Raw genomic sequence first — 22642 nt, 5'->3', positions numbered from 1 at the left:
TTATTTACTATTTGCTTTAATTCAAAGAGGGTAGCTTAAGGGTGAGACACAAAGTTTAACACACAATGAGATACTGGCAGGAGATTTTGACTAGATAGTCAAAGGGGTATTGTCAATGCGGGGGGTGAGCAGCTGAAGGTAAGCTATACGGCTCGCAGTGCCGATAGCTCGCAGTCAGAGTATTCAACAGCCCCCCTCACTCGCCATTCCCACCTCTCTTGCTCCCAAAGGCAAGGTGGAAACATCGAGTGCGGATGGCAAAATGGCAAGGCTCGCCGCTATATGTAGTGGGCTCCCTGCATTTGCGGCAAACCGTGCCATTCCGAGGAATCCTCGATGCCCTCTGACGGGGAGGATTTCTCCGGAACCTAGAATATGGCGAGTGGCCGATGAGGATGGCTTTTTCACGCTAAAGCCAAAAAAGCCATCCTCATGTACAACCCCCCCCCCCCCGCATTGAATACCGCCCAATATCTCCTAAAAGGTTAGTCAGTTTTTCTCCTGCTTAGTCAATATTGTCTTGCATAGATTGCTAAGCATACATTGACTGTGCAGGCAAGGAAATTTTGAATAGATCATAGATTATCATTAATTATACAAAATCACTTAGTCAAAATCTCTTGTGCATCTAATCAAAGTTGCTTAGTCAAAATTGGCTATTAGCCAATTTCTAAACGTGTGTACAGGGCTTAAATGATGGAATGCCCAAAAGCAATTGCAGGTTGAGTATCCCTTGTCCAAAATGCTCGGTACCAGAAGAATTTTGGATAACGGATTATTCAGTATTTTTGGAATATTTTTATATTTAAATGGTGAATCTTGAGGTATCTTGCATTTATGTTGTATAAGCACATCAAACAAATGAAATACACACAAATATATTTTATTTGTACATGGAATAAGGAGGTTTTAAAACATGAAACAAAGTTTGTGCACAATCGCATACACTGAATTTGAACGCCAAGCAAGCAATCATGGCCTTGCACATATTTAGTGCCAGTTACAAGTTATAGCCCCAATAGTGCCAGTTACCGATGCAGCCAGTAGGTTTTTAGCAAAAAAGAAACAATAAAATTACATTTTGGAGACTATAGTTTTCGGAATAATTTAGATAACGGATATTTGGATAAGGGATACTCAACCTGTACCGTTATTGATACTGTTGTAAGTTATATAGCACGCTCTCTACTTTATTCACAAAAGTTCAACACAAATAAAGATTCCACAAATTCTAGAACCCTCCCAACAAAGGAAACACTCAAGGTTCCACAGAGTCTCTTCTTACATAATATTGTATTTAAATTACTATAATTATATCACATCCAGATAAAAGCAGGAATTACAACTCCAATCAGTATTCATAGTAAAGAAACCTACCTCAAGTGCTATGTAGGCCTGAACACTGTTGGTACGATGTAAGCAGTCCAGACAATTGACACGAAAGGTTCCCCTCTGTAAACTTGTTAGAAGAAAAAGACACAATATACTCAATATGCAATATTGAATGTGTGCACTAGAACTAGGTTATCTTGTTTGCTGCAGTGTGTTAATCCACTAAAAAGCTGCAAAACCATTAATCTTACACATATACCCAGAGCCAGTATGAGAGAAGGGAGCCTGTGTACAGGCTATATGTAGAACTCATGGAGAGCATACTGCAGGGCATACTTTGTGACAGAGTCAACTGCCCATGTGCATATCTATGAGAACATGGCGTCCATGTCACATACATGGTAACGTTTTTATTGTGCAAATCGCCGTGGAAAATGTCAACGCAATTTTCCCTATGATTTTCTGCTGACTCCAGAGAGAGAAGTAGAACTATGAGCACAAGGTGTGCATCATGAGCAACTGGTCCTTCAACCACGTGTGTACACAGCACAACCTGCAGCCGTTATAGGTTCGCCAGTGCATATAGAGGGTGATTATGGTTGACTTGGTACACTGCGAAGATTGCAGCTTACAGAGTCCTTGTAACGCCACCCCGGCGAATACCCTACCACCACCATATCCCCCCCCCCAACCATGCGAGGGGATGTGTCCCGCAGCAGGAGAAATCATTCGGTGGTCTCCGGCCATCAAATGATTTTTCCAGGGCTTGCAAATATAAATGAGTGGATACTGACTTATATCTGCGGGCTTCCGGCCGAAGACAGGGCAGATGGCTGACGTCATGTGACGTCAACCGCCCACCCCTGGCACCCCGTGTCACGCTGCTATTTACAGGGGAATGTGTATTGCTTGCATGTGAACGCCCAGGTTTGCATGGGAACACCTCCTATGGTGTAAGTAGGTGGTATTCCATAAGTAATACTGGACAGCGTACCAGTTTTACTACCAGTGGTGTTTCTCAGCTGATGCTTCATGTAGCCTGACTAACAAGTTATTTTGAGCTCTCTGGGTGATGATAGCCAGCCTAATAACACTAACGTGATTAGGGAAATCTCAAAGTGTAAGAGGTCCTCAGATGATGCTAGCCAGCTTAGCATTCCACTAACAAATAGGGGGAAATTTACTAAGCTGTGTATTCTACGTTACATGTGATGTTGCTATGGGCAACCAATCAGAATCTACTTCTTATTTATTTAGCACCCTCTAGAAGATAGTAGGCAGGATCTGATTGGTTGCCCAGCAACATCAAATGTGAAGTAGAATACACATCTTAATAAATTTTCCCCCCATAGTGTCACAGTTGAATAATTCAATATAATGTCTAGGAATTTTACATGCGGTCAGCAAGCCATGATGAGACATACCATGTTGTTAAATTTTCTCCTTTTGTGAAGACTCCAAACTCTTCCAAGTTCAGCTTTAACTGAGGTTTAAGTAAGTTTTCAAGCTTTTCAATCTTCCCTCCTTTCACAAGCTGGTGGTAATCAAAGTTTATCATTGGCACATCTTCTGCATGCAATGAAGCCCATAGTAGTTTCTAAAGGTGAAGATAAATGAGTATTAAAGCTCGTCAGTGAGCAGTATATGCAAGAGGTGCTGACAGTAATCACACGCTCAAAAGCAGAGAATTCAAAATGATCAAACCAGGGGAAGGATTTCTCAAACTGAATATAGTGTTTTGTGTGTGGTCATAAAGTGATCATGACAACCAAACAGCTCTTAAATGTGGTGAGACTGCATGAGATAAAAAAACATCATCTGGTCTTTTAAAGCAATTGTGTTTGTCATAACAAAATTGAGTGAATTATTTTGGTTTGCTATGAACAAATGGTCTAGTGTTTTTAAATCTTAAAGCCTACCCAATTAAAACTCCTTGTTACATTTCCGGTTTTCCAGGTATTACAAAATAAATACAATTAGTAAATAAAGCAATGCAAGCAGTAAACTGCTGCTTTACAAAGTCAAATGGGTACTTATGTATTATCTGGGCTGCCGATTTTTTGATTGTATGCCTTAACTTAAGGCATACAATCAGATGCGATGCGATGCGATATATCGCATGCGATGCGATGCCCCGATTTTTCCATAGGATTCAATGTTAAAATGGACTGAGTCCATTTTAACATGGAATTCAATGGGAAAAAGGGGTCCTTTTCATACCCCTACTATCCAAGTGGGCATGGAGTTGGATATAAACCTGTGGCGAGCGTATCGAGCCACCGAGCCCGAAGCGTGGCGAGCGGACGGTATTCTATGTCCCCACGCGGGGCTCGCTACGCTCGCCACGCTTCGGGCTCGGTGGCTCGCTACAGGTTTATATCCAACTCCATGCCCACTTGGATAGTAGGGGTATGAAAAGGACCCCTTTTCCCATTAAATTCCATGTTAAAATGGACTCAGTCCATTTTAACATTGAATCCTATGGAAAAATCAGGTCCATCGCATCGCATCGCATGCGATATGGTCGGATGCGATGCGATGGACCCGATTTCAAAATCGGCAGCCCAGTTAGTACATAAGTACCGTCAAATGTTTTGTTAAGGACCACTTAAATCAGGGGTCAGGGAACTTTTTTACCTTTTACCATAAAATATATTTACATACACCGCCATTACCTCCTTCATTTGTGCCGCACACAGCCATACATGGTAATCATCATCATCAATGGCTGCCAGGCTGTGTGTGGTATAGCCATTAATAATGTGACGTCTAGGCAACTATTAGTGTCAGTATTTCAAGAGGATCTACTGACAGTCTGTGCAAATGTCTTTCCCCTAGACTAGAGATATACCTTGACAGGAGCCTATAACCAGGCAAAGAAACTCAGCGCCGCAGCAGCAGTATAGACTGCGTGCTGTCGAGATTGCGCAACAACTAGCCGACTCTACTAAAGAAGCGAGTGACTTGGCGGCGAGCGAGGCCGAGGCATCACGCAGGGAAGCGTGTTATACACAAGGGCCTGATGCACTGCAATGCATCAGGTCTTTGTACACTACAGTACTGTAACACACACAGCCGGGCATGCATGTAGAATCTGTAAGCTTGCGAGCAGGGCACTCATACCTTTGACTGTCTGTAAATACCCAGTTTGCTTTATCACTGTTAATAAATAATAATAAATATAGATTATATATGCAATTCAATTAAATTCCTGGGGGGGTAATGGACAGTCACGCTGCAGAGACACAGCCAGGCATGCATATAGATTCATGTGCATGCCCGGCTGTGTCTCACCAGAGCGACTGTCCACTACCCCCAGGAATTTTATTTTTACCCCATTTGGGTACCCCGGTGGGCAGGGCTCACCACTGATTTAAATATAAGGATATAAAAAACTAAAAAGAAATAAATAATTCCAAAATGAATAAATTATTAAATTAGTTATTTTAAATTGTTTCAGTCTTCAATTAAACCATAAAGTACTAGATGCATTACTCTACAACTTCATATAGAAAGCAGAAGGCTACTTATTACCTTAAAGGCACGACTTAAAACCTCTTCTCCTCCTTTGCTCCTCAGAAGATTAACAATCACTTGTTTGCCATACTGTTCCTTCAACAGCATCATATGTCTAATAAAATAAAGACATTTTTATATAACTTTGTAACAGAAACACCTCTAGAACTGTAGTTGGGGTACTGAAAACGTTTTTATAAAGTGATTTTTTTTTACTGAATTACAAATACAATCATTTTGGCTTTTTCAAATATAAACCATGCAAGTGAAAGTGGTAGAACTGTGTACATAAAGATGTGAAATCCTAAACTGAAATGCCTAACCCAGCAGCCACATTACTGGAAACAAAAGTATGTACATTAGATTTCCTTCTGGGAACACTGCCATGTCCAAAGCTACAACAGATAAATATAGCTGTATTATCCTTCCTAGGGCACATGACCTTATTAAGCCGTGTAGAATAATGACAGAGGCAAGCAAGTCTTGGTTGTGTTAGGAAAGGATCTGAAACACACTGAACTTTTGTTTGTGGGCAATTCAGCAAAATAATGTGTAGTTAGGAATCTTCCAATTAAAGAGGACCAGCAAAACAAATCCAATTAAATAAAATAATAGTGGCCCTTATTCTGATCGGTGCGGCCGGATCCGAATATGCGGCCAGGACCGTGCATGCGAAACCCCGCCTTCCATACGGATCGCCAACTCCGTCCGTACGCGGTAAGAAGCTGGCCATCGAATGCAGGACCGAGTAGTCCACCAGCTCCCGCAACCTCAGACCACATGGACATTTTTCCGTGCAAAAGCAGGGATCTGGGCGGGCAGCTGACATCCGGCGATGTCATATGTCCGCCCCCTACACGTGCATCACGACTGCATTACCATACGTACGCCCAGCGTTTGCATGGGAACGCCCATGAAACGCGGGGCGTATGCATATGGTAATGAGCCCAAATAGCCCTTCACTCCCCTCTCCACCCCCTGTTCGGAGTGTTCACATTTCATGCGGGATTTGGCCGTACGCCCCGCTCGCACATGCGCAGACGCCTCTGCACATGCGCAGACACAAAACATCGGTGGACCGACCGCACACGGACATTACCGCACCAACCAGAATAAGGGCCACTGATTGCACTTGCATTAAACCCTTTTCTAGCAGTCCATTGTGATACTGGATTATCATGGGGTATATAGTGCAGTGGCAGAAGTTTGGATACTTTCAATGTAATGGAAAATAAAGCACATACTTTTCTCCCTTTAGGGCAGGGCTGGGCAACAACGGCCCTCCAGATGTTGATGAACTATACATCCCAGCTAGGGATGCCAATCCCGGGGCATTTTTTCAATCCCGGCATTCGGGATTGAAAAATGCTCAATCCCGGGATTCCGGGATTGGCCTCCCTAATAAAACAAACCGGGCAATCCCCTAGATGTCAATATAAATTGCTGCACCCCACACATCCTCCTCATGCCCATAGTCTCTGCCCTGTCACTTACGGCGGCAATGGCGGTGACAGGGCACAGGCAGCATCTATCTCCGGCGGGTGGGCGGAAGGCAGGGGGCATAACAGCGGGCGTCTGTCCGGGTCAGCACGACAGGCAGAGCAGCGGCCGGGCTCTGCAGCGTAACGTGATGACAGGGGTCACGCTGCGCAGCCTGGGTGCCGTCAGCACAGCACACTGTCCCTCACAACACCAGACAGCAGCACCGGGGGTAATGAACAGTCAGCCGGGCAGCGTCTGAGCCATATTCTGGTGCTCAGCGCTGCCCGGCTTTAAGCAAAAACGAATGGGTAGTTGCCTAGGGGTGGCTTGGCAACTAATTATGGAATAGTCCTTCCCCACCTTCTTTTGGAAAATAGCTATGGTTTTATTTGCCTTTCAAATGAAGACACTAGGGAGGAAATGTATTAGAAGCACAAAGCAACCGATCAGCTCCTACCTGACATTTTTCAAACACAGGGCGAGATGTATTAAAATACATCGCCGCCCTTCGCGGCCCCCCCGCCGCAATGCCGCCGCATATGTACTAACATATGCGGCTGGCATCGCGATGCGGTGACGGAGGCCCCCCGCGATACCTGGAATGTGGTGTGCGGGGGGTCTCCGTCACCTCCCTGCCCCCTCCTGCATCTCTCATGCCGGGGACAGCTAAGCAAGCTGTCCCCGGTGCCTCCTCCTCCCCTCTGCAGCCGGAAGGACGTCCGGCTGCCTCACTAGGGGGAGGAAGGTGTTACCTTCCGGGTCCAGGAGGACCTGGACCAGGTAAGAGAGGGAGGGGGAGAGGGGGGGGGGTCGGCGGGTTTTTCGGCGGAGGCGTCGGGCGGCGAAAAGAAGCCCATAGGCTTCTATAGGGTATCGCCACCCAAAGGTGGCGATACCCTACACTGCGGTGACGTGGCGGGCGGGTAATAGTACATAGGAAAATGCGGTAAAACGGGGGTTTTACCGCATTTTCCCGTTAGTACATCCCTCCCATAGTCTGTAGCATGACAGGTAGGAGCTGATTGGCTGACTGTTTATCACTCTCCATTTTATCACTATTTGAAGCTTAGTGCATCTGGGCCTGGGAGTGTGCAGAGGCTCTCCATTCTACTATTACATTTCTTGTTCAGACAAATGGTTCCTGTAGAGTATTTTAACTTATTATTTTTTTTGAAAGGAGTCTTAAGACTGTCATATTGTACTTTTTTTTTGTATGGGTAACATGGTTTGCTCAATGAACCTTCCTCACTTTTCCTTAATTTGTACCCTTCCCCAAATGTTACTAAAATACATGTCCTCTAGCATATCATTCTGTATTCTTGTGAAAGCAATGGGCATCTTTCAATTCTGTGACCTCGATATTACTATACTAAACATACACATTTAAAATGTGGGCAATGCAATCGTACATTCCTAAACATGAGAAAAATGTATACATATTTTAGTACTGATGTTTCCATTTTATAATAATGCTTTAAAACCACTGTACTACTATACCTATCAAATGCAGGAGCATTGGCTTCCAGTCCTCTGGTGAGCTTAAGATGATGAGAGCCAACCTGAAATAATAGGGGAGAAAGAAGTGAAAGTTTTACCACATTATTGATCCGGGCACATTTATAAGAAAATTGAAAGCTTCTTAAAATACAAAATAAAGGGAAGGAAGAATCAGAATGCAGATACATACTACTTTAAATTATGTCAGCAGCAACCTAGACAATGGAAATGCTGTAGACGTGGTCTTCCTGGATTTTGCTAAGGCTTTTGATATTGTGCCACATAAAATTGAGGAAATGGGACTAGGGGTAGAAATCTGTAGATGGGTAAGAAACTGGCTACAGGATAGAGAACAGAGAGTGGTTCTGAACGGTGCCGTTTCAGGCAGAATACCAGTGGAGTATTAAGTGCCAGGGCCTCTTTTATTTAACCTATTTATTAACAATATAGGGGTGGGATTCCTCAGCAAAGTCTCCCTCTTTGCTAATGACACAACACAGAGCAGGGTGATTAGAACAGAGAAGGATATCTCCATGCTTCAGAGCGATCTACATAAACTAGATGAGTCGGCAAAAAACTGGAAGATGAGGTTCAATGTTGATAAATGCAAGGTTATGTATCTTGGAAGACATAACCAATGTGGTAATTATAATCTAAGTGGAGTAGCATTGGGTAAATCAGAATTGGAAAAGGATCTTGGAGTCCTAATTGACAACAAACTGGGGTGTAGTGCTCAGTGTCATGTATCAGCAAATAAGGCCCACATGATACTATCCTGTATAAGAAGGTAGATGGAGACTAGAGCCAATTTACAAGGCATTGGTTAGACTACATCTAGAATATGGTGTGCAATTCTGGGTCCCGCACTACAAAAAAGGACATCATGGAACTGTAAAAAGTCCAGAGAAGAGCAACCAAGCTAATAAAAGGGTTGGAGAATTTAAACTATGAAGACAGATTGGACAAATTGGGATTGTTTACAGTGAAAAAGACACATTAAAGGGGAGACATGCAAATGTTCAACGATATCAATATATAGGCACCCTTTTTGCTTTGAGGAAGGAGTCTAAAACATGTGGACAGGTGTTTAAACTGGAGAAGAGAAGATTTTTGTACCCTTATAGTGTGTACACACTGTTAGATTTGGCTTCCGATGTTCCCAATATAGGGAACATCGGAAGCCAAATCGCATGCTTTTTTAGGGCTTGTGAGCCCGATGCGCTGCCGATGCGCACTCCCGTGTGAGCGCATATCGGCAGCCAGATAGAGAGGGCAGGCAACACTATATAGTGCAGATCTGCACTATATATTGTAAATTGTGCCCTCTGGCATGCCGTGAGATGCGAGTCCCGATGCGATCTGATCGCGTCGGGACTCGCATCTCACGGCAGTATCTGCTGTGTGTACACACCTTATGAAGGAAAAACTTGGCAGACACAAATCCATTTAAAATAAGGTTGGACAAACATCTATTGGGTAAAAACGTGAACTATATGGATGCATGTCTTTATTCAAAATTAACTATTTAATCATGTACATGATTTTACCCACTTATCTCCCACCTACTCAATGCACACAGCCCTTTACATGGAGTCTCTTTCTACACTCACACAACAAACTGATCCCAAGCCAATACTGCAGTGTGACTAGATCGTACAAGCCAACTTCTGGATATACCAATATGTATTTTAACATTTTTCCTAATGTATCAAATCCCTATTTCAATAGCGTGTGTAAACCTGGTATTGTAACCTCACCGTCTGACTGTTATAACAGTCACATTTTATTAAGGTTGTATCCACAAGTGTAAAGCAGAATGGAATTTGCAAGTGCAGCGTAAAGTAAATGTTAGTAAATAAATAGATTTGCTAAGTGCAGGAGATCTAATGTTGGTACTCTTTACCTAGAAGGGCGCCCACGATTTTGATCATGGGCATCGCAGGTAAAAAAATCGCGTCGATCGCATCGCATGCGATGCGATCAACGCGATTTTACATAGGGAACAATGTTAAGTGGGTCAATTGACCCGATTTAACATTGGGAACAATGTTAAATGGCCCACAGCCCCCAAATAGCCACCCTGGGCCCCTCTAATTGTTAACGTCACCCCACGATCAACGTGAACCCGAAGCGTGGAGAGCGCAGCGAGCCCGCGAGGGGCGGCGGTATGCGTCCTTCGACCTTTTCATACCCCCACTATCCACGTCGGCGTGGAGTTGAGAATAGATAGTGTGGCGAGCGCAGTGAGCCACCGAGCCCGAAGCGTGGCGAGCGCAGCGAGCCCCGCGAGGGGACGCGGATACCTGTGAAGCCCGCGAAGGGACGCGTTTACCTGTGAAGGTATCCGCGTCCCCTCGCCACGCTTCGGGCTTGGTGGCTCGATGTGCTCGCCACACTATCTATTCTCAACTCCAAGCCGACGTGGATAGTGGGGGTATGAAAAGGTCGGAGGGCGCATACCGCTGCGCTCACCACGCTTCGGGTTCACGTTGATCGTGGGGTGGCGTTAACAATTGGGGGGGCCCAGGATGGCTATTTGGGGTCTGTGGGCCATTTAACATTGTTCCCAATGTTAAATCGGGTCAATTGACCCATTTAACATTGTTCCCTATGTAAAATCGCGGAAATCGCGTCGGTCGCATCGCATGCGATTTTTTGGCCGCATGCGATGCGACCAACGCAATTTAAATTTTAACATGGGTTTCAATGTAAAATCTTGGGCATCGCATCGGTCGCATCGCAAATGGCATGCGATGTGCATGCGATGCCCGCGATGGGCGCCCTTCTAGGTAAAGAGTACCGTAATGTTTTCTGTTTTCACATTGTGTCTATACAACTCCCCATAATGCAGTTCATTACATCTGTTAAATACTTGTGACCTACAACTTTGCAGCCTAAATTTTTTGTAAAAAAAAATTACTAAAAAACTTGGTCACTTCTCTACCCACACAATTTGTGTCAGGCGATTGCTTTGGTGTCTATGAAATGATGCTATTGTTTGGGGAATACTTGCCTTTCAAAATGGTGTGCCAGTTGAACAGTAAAGCAATGATCATGTCAAAAGCTAAATTGAATTCTAGGACAGGTTTATTGTAGGACTGGCTAGAAATGAAATAGTTTTGGCCTGAATTGGTTAGCTTAGCATGTACTGCAATATTGACTGCAGAATTAACATTCCCTACTTTAATGCAAAGAACAGAACACCCACATATATAGAGATTTCTATATATTTTTTATCTACATCAGAGTGTTTAGCCAATTGATCTTTTGCCAGTCCTGGTAATACCTTCCAGCTATAGTACATTTAGGACAGGGTGGGACAAGTTACCCAAGGACTGCCAAAAGTATCATATCAGTTGTAGCAAAAGAGCAAATACTTTATCAATTTACAGAACATTCTTTCATTTGATCTAAGGAGGCTCTATTTAAAGCTTCTATCCTAGCACCTATGCCTCCAGTTTTATATAGAGATCACAATTTTGCCTAATTAAATTAAAAGCAACCTTGCTGTAGAGTCACAAGATTTGGAAGCTGTTCATGTTGCTAAAGAAATAATTACAGAAGGATTTGTTTGGGTTTCAGCTAAGCCGCTTATATGTTGTAATACACAAATCCGTACTAAAAGCACCATTTTATGGGGTTGATGGTATATATAAATGTTCTTTTCTCTCTCCTGGTAGTCACATATAGATTTTGTGTAAGAATTGTCACTTTAGAGGAAATGTCATGTGTAGACATCACAAAATTTCTCTAGATTCTGAAAAGAAATCTCATTGGCTGTTTTATAACTTGCAGACATTCTTCGGCATTACATAATACCAGATGAGGTATTTCACCCTGCCAGAAACAGAATAGAAGTGCCATGTGTATGGCTTACTTTCTGGAGAAATATTCAGCACACGCATAGAAATATTTGGGAGAATTAATGCAGCATGTTATGAACATAAAAAGATACATCTGCCAGCTAAACCTTTGCCATTAGTCCCAATCAAGTAGATTATTTTCAGTGGATGACACAGTATATTACAACAAGAAAGGGAGACAGAAATGTAAAACACTTCCACAAAGGTCGTTATTCAATGAGGCCAGCAAGGGGGTTAAACGGCGCGGAGCGCCAAAAAACAGTGATCCTCATCATTTAACCCCCGCGCTGGCCGTTCACCCTATTCTACGCTCCGGGGAAATCCTTGCTGTCAGAGGACGGTGAGGATTTCCCCAAACAGTGAGACTCGCGGCTGATGCAGGGAGCCCGTTGCATTTAGCCGCAAGACTCGCTGTTTTGGTGACCGCACACGCCATTTCCCCATCTCTACAAAAACCTAGCAGTTGAATACTAACCCTGCGAGCTGGGACAGCGAGCAGTCAGCACTGCTCGCTGCCACAGCGAGCAAAAAGCATTGAATACACCGCAAAGACTCCAGCTCAACAGCAATGGTGGATAAGACAAAAGGGATACACCAGTCCTTTGGACCCTGCCTACAGTGAGGCACATGCAGACTGCCTGTATTAGGGGAACCACTGCCTGTATTAGGGGAACCGCTGCCTAAACATGGCCAATTATTTACCGCAGAAATGGGCTCTCTCAGCACTGATGCTTAAATTAAATTATCCATACTTGCGTATGCTAAACAGATACAAATGTAAATGACAATTTGTTTTACGGATAAGAGGGATACAATCGACAGCTTAGAGTCTAGGAGCAGATATGTGACAGTTAGTAATAACTATGCCTGTGCACCAGCTAGGTGATCTGGAAAACGTGAACTGTTAGTAGCTCTCGAAAAACAGGTTTGCTACCCCGGGATAAACACACCATTGACTTTGCAACCGAACAGAGTTACTGTCAGGTAAGATATTGAGGGGAATTCAATGCTCTGATGACGAATTATCGACGCCATCAGTGTATTCAACTCACCCCCTGAGGTGAGGTTCACTTGCCCTTTTCCTCCTTGCCTGTTCCCTGAGGCGAGTTGGAAATGGCCCATACATTGAATATGGCGAGGATGGCTTATTTTCAGCGAGGAAAAGCCATCCTTGCCGTATAAGCCCCCTCACCGGCAGCATTGAATACTCATCACTATGGGCCTTATTCTAGTTCACTCGGACAAAATCCTTCTTAGTTGGACAAAACCATGTGCACTGCAGCGGGGCAGATGTAAAATGTGCAGAGAGAATTAGATTTGGGCGAGTTATTTTTTTTCTGTGCAGGGTAAATACTGACTGCTTTATTTTTACACTGCAATATAGATCTCACTTTGACGGAAACCCCCACCCAAATCTAATTATCTCTTCACAAGTAACATCTTCCCCACCTGCAGTGCTCATGGTTTTGTCCATCTAAGAAGGAATTTGTCAGAAAGAGTGAACTAGAATAAGGCCCTATATGCTGGATTTACTGGTTTTTAATGCAGTGTAACATTTAAATACATGAGAATGGAGTATTATGAGCAGTGACAGACCATTAGAGACACCAGCAAGAGGGTATTTCTACTAAAAATGTTACCTTAATACAATAATTAGTAGAACTTTCTGTATCATCACCTGACAATTGTAAAAGGACATGCCCCTAAAAAAATGCTTGCTTAAAAATGCAGGATGATTACAGTATACCGTATAATTTAAAAGAAAGGATTGCCTTTCATCTTTCACTAGATACAGCTGAAGCTTCTAAATTTTTGGACAGTGACTCAATGGGATCTCATTCAGTTAATAACTAACAGTTTACTTATTAGTTTATTTATAAATCGTACACATATTCCGCAGCACTTTACTGAGAATATTTAAACATTCACAGCCCTAATGGAGCTTACAATCTATATTCCCTACCGCATGTACACGCACACACAGACATTCTAGGATTCATTTATGGGGAGCCAATTGATCTACCAGTATATTTTGGAATTGTGGGAGGAAACTAGAGTACCCGGAGGAGAAGGGGAGCATATACAAACTCCGCACAGTTAGGGCCATGGTGGGAACCAAACCTATGACCTCAGTGCTGTGAGGCAGTAATGCTAACCATTACACTGACCGTGCAGTTTGAGCTATTGTAACAGCACTTGCCCTGCTACTAATGCAGAGTTAAGGTGCCCACACACTAGAACGATTTTTTGGCCGATTGTCCGATTTTCGATAAATCTGCCGATATATCGTACGATATTTACTGACAATCGGCCGATATCGGTCCGATGCGCGCTCCCGTGGATCTTTAGCTGAATCTTCTGATCTTACGTGCTGCACAAAAGATCAGAAGATTTAACAAAAGATCCATAGGAACGCACACGGGATCTTAAGAAAAATCTTTGGTAAAGATGTGCGCTTGCCTGAAATCTTTTGTCCAGGGCGGACCAAAGATTTGAATGCTAATTTATGTGCACATCTTAAGATTGCAGATCTTTCTAGTGTGTGGGCACCTTTACTGTACTTGTAAAATACCACAAATTTCTCAAAAATAAAAATGCATACAACATTTTATACTTTTCCTAATATGCAGAATGTGTTCTAGTCAGCAACAACAGCACATGCCTCTTGTGTTCATATAACAGAAACAACTTCTAAGGGTCAATAACATTATTGGTGAAAGGGGAGAGTCGCCACTGCAGCAGTGTGTAAATGCAACTTGCCTCTGGTCTCCTTAAGGCCCACTCTCATCCTGGATTTGAGAATTTTTCAGGTGTCTTCCAGTGGCATCAGGTGAACCATAGGCAGTGTTAGGCTTTTAATATTTAGGACCATATGCATAAGCAGCACATTTTATTAGGGGGTGCACCATCAAAGGGGTATGTGTAGTGCCACCTATTGTGCATGTCTAACACTGCCCACTGGGTGTGTCTAACCAAACAGGCATGACTACCATCAGCTATTGGCACTCACTACAATATAAAAAGTCCACACGATAATCTCCTGTTTTAGGGGGAGATTCAATCGCCGTCGAGCATCTCCCGTGGGGGAGATGCTCGACGGGCCCTATTCAATGCTGTCTTCCCCGACAGCATTGAACAGGGTTTCCTGTCAGAACGAGCCCGACATCTCTAGCTGTCGGGCTCGTTCTGCCGAGAACAGCCGGGAAGTGACGAGCTGCCGGCTGCAGCTCGTCACTTCCCGGCCGCAACTCGCGGCCACGCCCCCTTCTCGCCGCTTGGCGGCCGGGACATTGAATCCCGACTGCCGAGCTCCAGGCGAGCTCACCGAGAACGGGACAGGGGCACGGCTGTCGCGCTAGCTCGACAGCCGTGCCCCTGACATTGAATACCCCCCTTAATCTTTTAATTACTCTGTGTAACAGTACATGCCAATAAAGTCAAAAACAAATATGGATGACGCAGGTATGTAGTGATATGACAATGGTCTAGTACAATTAATAATGCAAAAAACACAATTGATTGGTGAGTGCCTCTTTAAATGGAATACAGTTCTAATAAGCAAATGTCTTTGGTAAAAGGTATTGATTGTATTGCTAGCGGCAGGGAGGTGTTCATAAGGGTGGGCACAGCATTAGGGGGTGCCTGTGCACCCCTAACACTGTATATGTGCACGCCTATGTTTAGGAGAGTCATATACTTGATATTCTGTATTATTTCTACCCTCCTCTATTTATATAGCACAGCAATGTACATTGAGAAGATCATGGCACAAATAAATAACAAGGCGTAGGCCAATTTACATGATTTTTGTGCCTATTACTTAGAAATAAACTTCTTCATTTTGTTGCACAGATAATATAAATTTGACATGATAATTTTTTTGTTTGAGCAGATTGAGATTAAACACAGAGAAAGTGTAACACTGTACCTGAAGCCCTGGTTGCTCCCAAAATAATGGGACAGATCCCCTGACCTGGACAAATGAGGAAACATCATCATCCACGTATATTGTCTGTAAAAAAAATGTTGCATATGATCACATATTTATATACTTCAGACATTAAAATTATTATATTGGATTTTGTTGAGGCTATAGATTACTTCTTGGTTTACTGTTCCACAAAATGCATTCAATGGCCACGTATTATGTTTTTAAGACTCAATTGTCCCCCCTCCCTGCCTGCACTAGTTTCCAAAGGTCAGTGGTTGAACTGTGCATAGGGACATAACTAGCACAAGGACTCTACAGGAAGTTCTGATCTGGGGTAGGCATACTGTATATATCTTTTCAGCACTCCAAAAGTCTCTCTTTCAGTGGGCTTCCTGCACAAACATCAATGCCCCCTTATTGATGGACTCCAAAGCAGATACACAAGCTGTCATGGCAGTAATTACCAGTCTGCTAGTGTAAAGGTGCCCACACACTAGAACATTTTTCTTGCTGATTTGCCGATTTCCGACTGAAAAATCGGCCAATTTTTACAGATAATCGATTGGATGCTCGCTCCCGCGGATCTTTTGCTAAATCTTCTGATCTTACATTCTGCATGAAAGATCAGAAGATTTAGCAAAAGATCCATAGGAACGCATATGGGATCTTAAAAGAAATCTTTGGTGAAGATGTGCACTGTCCAGGATGGACAAAAGATTTCAAGGCTAATTTAGGCGCACATCTTAAGATCACAGATCTTTCTAGTGTGTGGGCAACCTTAACACTCATGTCCTCTGGAATGAAAACGGAGTATAAATTAGTGCTCTATTCTGAAGGACATATCAACAGCCAATTCAATAGAGCTAGATACAATAAAACCATTTAATTCTGTAATTACCCAAATGTACTGGAATCATTTAGACTTAAGGCCCCCATACACTGTGCGATTTGGGCACGATTTCACCCGATTCGTATGAATCAGGCCATGAAACGGCCCAAATCGCATATGTTGACATCCCCTGCAACCCAATGCGCGGTCCCGTGCGCATCGGATCGGAGTCGGGAGGTCGGACGGGCTGCACATAAGATTTGCTAAATCTTATGTGCTGCCCGGAGACGTACGGGGGACTGCAGCTGGCAGGGGACCTACCAGGAGGGAGCAGGGGGGACAGCGCAGGGAGCCGGGCAGGAGGAAGCCGCTGCCAACAGCAGGGGGGGCGGCAGAGGGAACCAGTGAGCCAAGGAGCAGAGCACTTCAATAAAAAAAAAAAAAAGCCCATAGAAATGAATAGGAAGCCATTGATTGGCTGAGACCTCTCTCAGTCAATCAGCGATTGGCTAAGACCTCTCTCAGCCAATCGCTGATTGGCTAAGAGAGGTCTCAGCCAATCAATGGCTTCCTATTATTTCTATGGGCTTTTTTTCCCTTTTGAAGTGCTCCTCTGATGTTGCTCCAGTCGCTGGCCGGCAGCGTCTTCTCCTGCCTGCCCCCCTCTCCCACTGATGGCAGTGGCTTCCTGTCCGGCTCCCCATTCCCAGCTCTCTGGTCGCGGGCATACCCCCGCTGCCATCCCCCACTCCCATTGTCCCTGCAGCTCCCCGGGAGTTGCATGTGATAAATCGCATGTGATTTATCACATGCAAAACTTGGCACATGAAGTGCCTAATCACATGTGATCTCTCCCGGGGAGCTGCTGGGACAATCAGGTCCTTTAAGGTGCGATCAAGTCTGTGCTTTTAGCGGAATACATACGAAATCCCGGCGGTCGGAGTCCCGGCGCTCACCATGCAGTGGGCCTGCTGCCTCGCTATGCTCGGCACACTAATTTATTCTCCCTCTATGGATGTTGTGGACACCCACAGAGGGAGAAAGTGTCGGGATTACGGCGGCCGGGATTAAGACATCGGGATTTTGAACGCCGGGATTTCAACTGCATCCCCTTTTAGCACTAGATTGCATAGCATCTAGTACAAAAAGCATACAATGTGCTACAGCACTATGCTTTTTGTACTAGATTCGATGCAATCTAGTACTAAACATGTGGGCTGCACAGACTTTATGTGCTGTGGGAAGGGATGTGCATGGGAGCGCGCATCTCATCTTACTGCCCTGTCGCACCATGTATGGGCACCTTTAGTGAAGGCAAGAAATATACATATACTAATTATGCTAATTAAAATAAAAAATGATAACTATTGTTGGAAACACAAAAGGTGCATATTTAAATTGTCAATAGTTAAACTTTGCCTCACTGACTATATTTGGACTATAACCAGGCAAAGCTGTGTAGAGTGATACCAAACCCACCTATGCTCCTAACTAACATCACTTGCTCACACCACAAGTAGATTGTGTTTATATGTGCTTCTTAGGTTCAGTTATGTGTTACAGGGCATGATTTGCTTGTGATTGGCAGCCACCAGCACTTGTTTTGACCATAAATAATTTGAATTGGTCCTGGATCACCAACCCGTGGCATCCATGCAAGTGTCCTGAGGCACCCCAGGGAGCCACGGCACACAGTTTGGGAAACACTGTTATATGCAATAAGTCTATATGAGCAATGTCATTGCATTTGGGTAATTACAAACTAAAGGGCATGTATTGTATCTCGTTCCATTGAAGTGGCAGCTATACTGCTATTCCTTCAGAAAAAAAACGCCAACGTTAATGACTGTTCATTCCTCCATGTTACAAGTATCAGGAGTTTTTCTTGTTGTAGTGAGAATAAAATCGGTAGATATTTCTGTTCACTGTGCAAAACCAATAGAATTTATACTAAGCAATATAATACATTAATATGTGACCATAACCACCAAATGTGTAATCAAAGCCGCAAAAAATAACCTACATTATACAATTATACAATTTCCAGTCCGACCCCCCTCCCCCTCCTCACTTCACTTACTGCACCTGGCACCTGCTCCCCCTTCCCTTCTCCTGCTGTGCTGCCTGCGTTATGTTTAGTGCGCTGAACAAAGCAGGTCCCGGAGCGCAGGCTTCTTCAACTAAGGACGCCAGTGGCCAATTAAATTGCAGCACTTGCTGGAGAGCCAATCAGAGCTTGTGTACCAACAACCACTCTGATTGCCTAATGGTACGCATGCTCTGATTATGTCAAATGCCGATGCAGCATTTTAATTGGCCACCGGCATCCTTAGTTGAAGAAGACTGCACTCCAGGACCTGCTTCGTTCAGCGCAGGCAGCACAGCGGATGCAGTCGTTGGTGAAGTGGACAAAATGAGCTGCCTGGGCCATTCCATCTCTCTCATAATGGCGGCCCTGTAAGGATCCATTAATACTGTTACAGGGGCCCTTGCGTTCAGCATCTAAATCGGACTACAAATTGATTACACATGTGTAATACCTCTAAAACTACAGTACTAGTAGCCAAACAATGGAAATCCTCTCAGTCTCCGACTCTATCTACCAGTTGTGGTATGGCTTCTTCCATGGTGTATATTACTTTGCTCTTAAACAATATTCTGTTTACCTATGATCAGATATGGAGCCCTTGGATTACTTTCAACAAATACACTACGTAGAGAGCGCACCCTTGATACCTCTGTTCTCTTACCATTATTCTTTACCTCTTTATTCCACTTTTTTTGCTTATGCTCTTCACTGCCTAATATTTTTCCCAAAATCAAATGCTACCAGTTACTGATATGCGTACTTGGGGATGTATTACTTTTTTTTTTTTTTTTATTTGAATTTATTTTCTTTTTGCAAAAAATAACATAAATACATATGTATTACATTAGTAATCAAATATGTTTTACACTTACATGACATACATTACAAATACATTACATTACATACAGTTGGACAAACCCCTCTTTTAGGACATCCCGGCACCTACTTAGCGCTATGTAACTTGTGGATTTGGTAACGGGAAAGTTTTCATGAACAATCTTATAATCTTTTACTCGTTATGGTTTAATAATATGGTACGGGCTCAACTCCCCTAGATCCCAGAACAATCTTAATTTGTAGCATGTGATCAACACCAACATGCTGTCCATCACCCTTTACGACAGCATTTTCCCTATATATTGTGTCCATATGTTGTGTAGTTAGGTTTTTTTTTTTTTTTTTTTTTTAACCCACTTGTGATTCTCTTTAAATAACCATGTTAATAACATTGTTATAATGCTACCTATCAATAACGTGCATATGTTATAATATTTGTGTCTCTTAAGTGCATTATGTTTAACCATACTATTCTGTGTTGTTGTTTTTTTTTTTTAATGTTTAAACAATACTAACCTAAGACCGGGCTAGCTAACGTGTGCCCGGAACTGATCCATCTGTGCCAAATCTTTGTGTATGTGTTCGTGCTGTTTCTGCCTATGTATACATATTTTTCTTGTTCCATTGTGAGGTTGACTAAGTTAATCCAGGCTACATGTTCTGGTCCATCCTTTGCCATCCATACTCTAGCTATGAGTAATTTTGCCAAAGCACATAAATTAATTATGTACGCTTTATCATATTTATTCATATTCCCATCCATACATATTCCAAGTATACAGCTTTTGGGCCCTAACGCTGATTCAGGTATCCCTGTATTGCTAATTGTTTTGATTACTTTAGTCCAAAAAATTCTCAGGACTGGACAATCCCATAGTAAATGCCATAGCGTACCCATACCGTTATTACATTTAGGACAGGAAGTTGAAACATTACCCTTAATCTTAGCCAATCTATTTGTAGTCAAGTAGCTCCTATTTACAATATATAGTTGTACTTGCTGGGTTTTTATTGAGTTAGTAGCTACTGAGGCCATCTTCAGGGCCATATTCCATTCTGTTTCTGTTATATTACCAACATCTTCTACCCATTTTACTCTAAGTTCCCCCAATTTATCATCATAAATGGCTTCCCCTAAGTAATTGTACAGTCTTGATACTACTTTCTTTTTACCCCCTTCCCGTAAGATTTTTTTTAAAGGGGAGACTGAAAATATGGGTAATTTGTTCCTAAACTGGGTCTCTAATGCGCTTCTTATTTGTAGAAATCTAAAAAAAAAAGACCGTGGGAGTGAAAATTCCTCCGCCAGCTGTGTAAATGATTTCAGCCCCTCAGTGTTAAACAGTTGACTCATTGCACCAATCCCATACGTACCCCATATTGCATCAGGTCGTAGTTCGCTAAGTTCTTTAAATCGTCTATAGTCTGATAGGGGGTGGTCTATTTCTATATCATTGTATTTGATTATTTTACCAACCTCACGCCAGACTTTAATCGCCTGCACTACTAATGGTGCATCAAATTTTGATACAGCCCCCTTTAACAAAAGTTGAACTGGACTGTTGTTTTCCTTACCCTGCGCAATCAGACTTCTTACTAGGTTAGTCCCTGTGTCCTCTACCACCCACTCCCGTATATGTGCCAACTGACCAGCCAAATAATACAATCTAAAATTGGGGAGTGCCAGACCTCCTTGCCCCTTTTTTCTCATTAGGGTATCTAGTTTAATTTTAACTCTTTTGTTATCCCATATGAAGGATGATATTAAACTATTCAGCCTCTTAAAGATGGCCATTGGCAAATACACCGGAGACTGCTGCAGGATGTACAGGACTTTCGGCAAAATGATCATTTTTATTAAATTTACCCGCCCAGACATTGAAATTGGGAGCTTACTCCAGGTTTTGAACTTTCTACCCACGTACTCCCACAATGGCTGTATGTTTAGTTTAATGAAATCAAAAGGGTCTCTAGTGATCCATATCCCGAGGTATTTAAAGGCCTCTGTCCACTTAATTGGCAATATTCCCTGTGCCCCGATTGTAAGCTGTTTTTTTATTGCCAATATACAGGATTTATGAACATTAATTTCAAAGCCCGCGTATCCTCCATGCGTTGCAATTAGCTGTAAGACCCCAGATGCTGCGTCCCTATAATTCTGCAAAAATATTAATACATCGTCGGCGTATAAGGCCACTGTATCGGTCACCGGACCTGCCCCAAAGCCCTTTACATCAGGATGCCCTCTCATGACGCAAGCCAAGGGCTCCACAGCCAATGCGAACAGGCTCGGCGACAGTGGACATCCCTGCCTCGTCCCCCTTGAGAGGGAGAAGGCAGAGGACGTCCACCCATTCACCGATACCCTGGCTCTTGGATCAGAATAGAGAAGCTGAACCCATCTCACAAAGTTAGGCCCGAATCCAAACGCCCTCATCACCTCCCACAGGTATGGCCATTCGACAGCATCAAATGCCTTAATGGCATCTAATGACATTATTGCTGTATCATCTGTATTATTCTCAGTAACTTGTAGGTGTCTAAATACTTTTCTGATGTTAATGGATGTAGATTTCTCGGGCATGAAGCCGGTTTGATCCGGGTGAATAATCTTATCAATATTTCCACCCAGCCTCCTTGCCAACAGTTTTGCCAAAATGTTAGCTTCTGAGGGCAATAGAGAAATAGGTCTATATGCCTCTAAGTCCTCCTGATCCTTACCCTGCTTTGGTAGCAGAATTATTCTCGCCTCCATCATTGTTTGCGGGCAATCTCCAGTATCAAAGCAAGCTTTATACAGCTCCAGCAATAATGGGGCGAGAAATTCTGCATACTTTTTATATACATCCATCGGGATGCCATCCAATCCCGGGGCTTTCCCAGCTGGTAATTCTTTAATCGCCATCATAATCTCCTCCAATGTTATGGGGCCTTCCATGGACTGCTTTTCCACCTCCTCCAGGGAGGGTAGCCCTATATTACCAATATACTCCCGGATTTGGTGCTGATCAAATTGCACCCTAGTCCTGTACAGCCTGCAGAAGTACTCCCTAAATGCACCACCTATTTCTGGTGTTTTAAATTGCAATGCCCCTGATAAATCCTTTATTTTATGAATCGTGTTTAATGGTTTATCTACATTAGCAAGATAGGCTAAATATCGCCCAGCCCTATCTGTACTATTATATAGCCTCTGTGCATTTACTTTCATGTTTTTGATATTTGCTGTATTTAAGTAATTTAGCCACCGCTCTCTAGAAGCCTCC

At 43.3% G+C, this 22642-nt stretch overlaps 1 protein-coding gene across 2 annotated transcripts in view; it reads right to left on the bottom strand.

Moving 5' to 3' along the window:
- Window positions 1-22642, bottom strand: part of SYNJ2 (synaptojanin 2) — a 145376-nt gene that overhangs the window by 68238 nt on the left and 54496 nt on the right. For both annotated transcript variants that reach the window (XM_083176346.1, XM_083176347.1), the window contains exons 5-9: window positions 15619-15702; window positions 7828-7889; window positions 4867-4963; window positions 2757-2929; window positions 1378-1459 (exon numbers count right to left, since the gene is read on the bottom strand). In XM_083176346.1, coding sequence (XP_083032472.1) covers window positions 1378-1459; window positions 2757-2929; window positions 4867-4963; window positions 7828-7889; window positions 15619-15702 — 498 coding nt within the window. The remainder of the gene's footprint in view (window positions 1-1377; window positions 1460-2756; window positions 2930-4866; window positions 4964-7827; window positions 7890-15618; window positions 15703-22642) is intronic.

The sequence above is a fragment of the Crinia signifera genome, chromosome 3 (assembly GCF_055691185.1).
Source record: "Crinia signifera chromosome 3, ASM5569118v1, whole genome shotgun sequence".
Taxonomy (NCBI): domain Eukaryota; kingdom Metazoa; phylum Chordata; class Amphibia; order Anura; family Myobatrachidae; genus Crinia; species Crinia signifera.
Note: the sequence above shows the minus strand (reverse complement) of the source record. Positions and strands in the feature narration are given on the sequence as shown.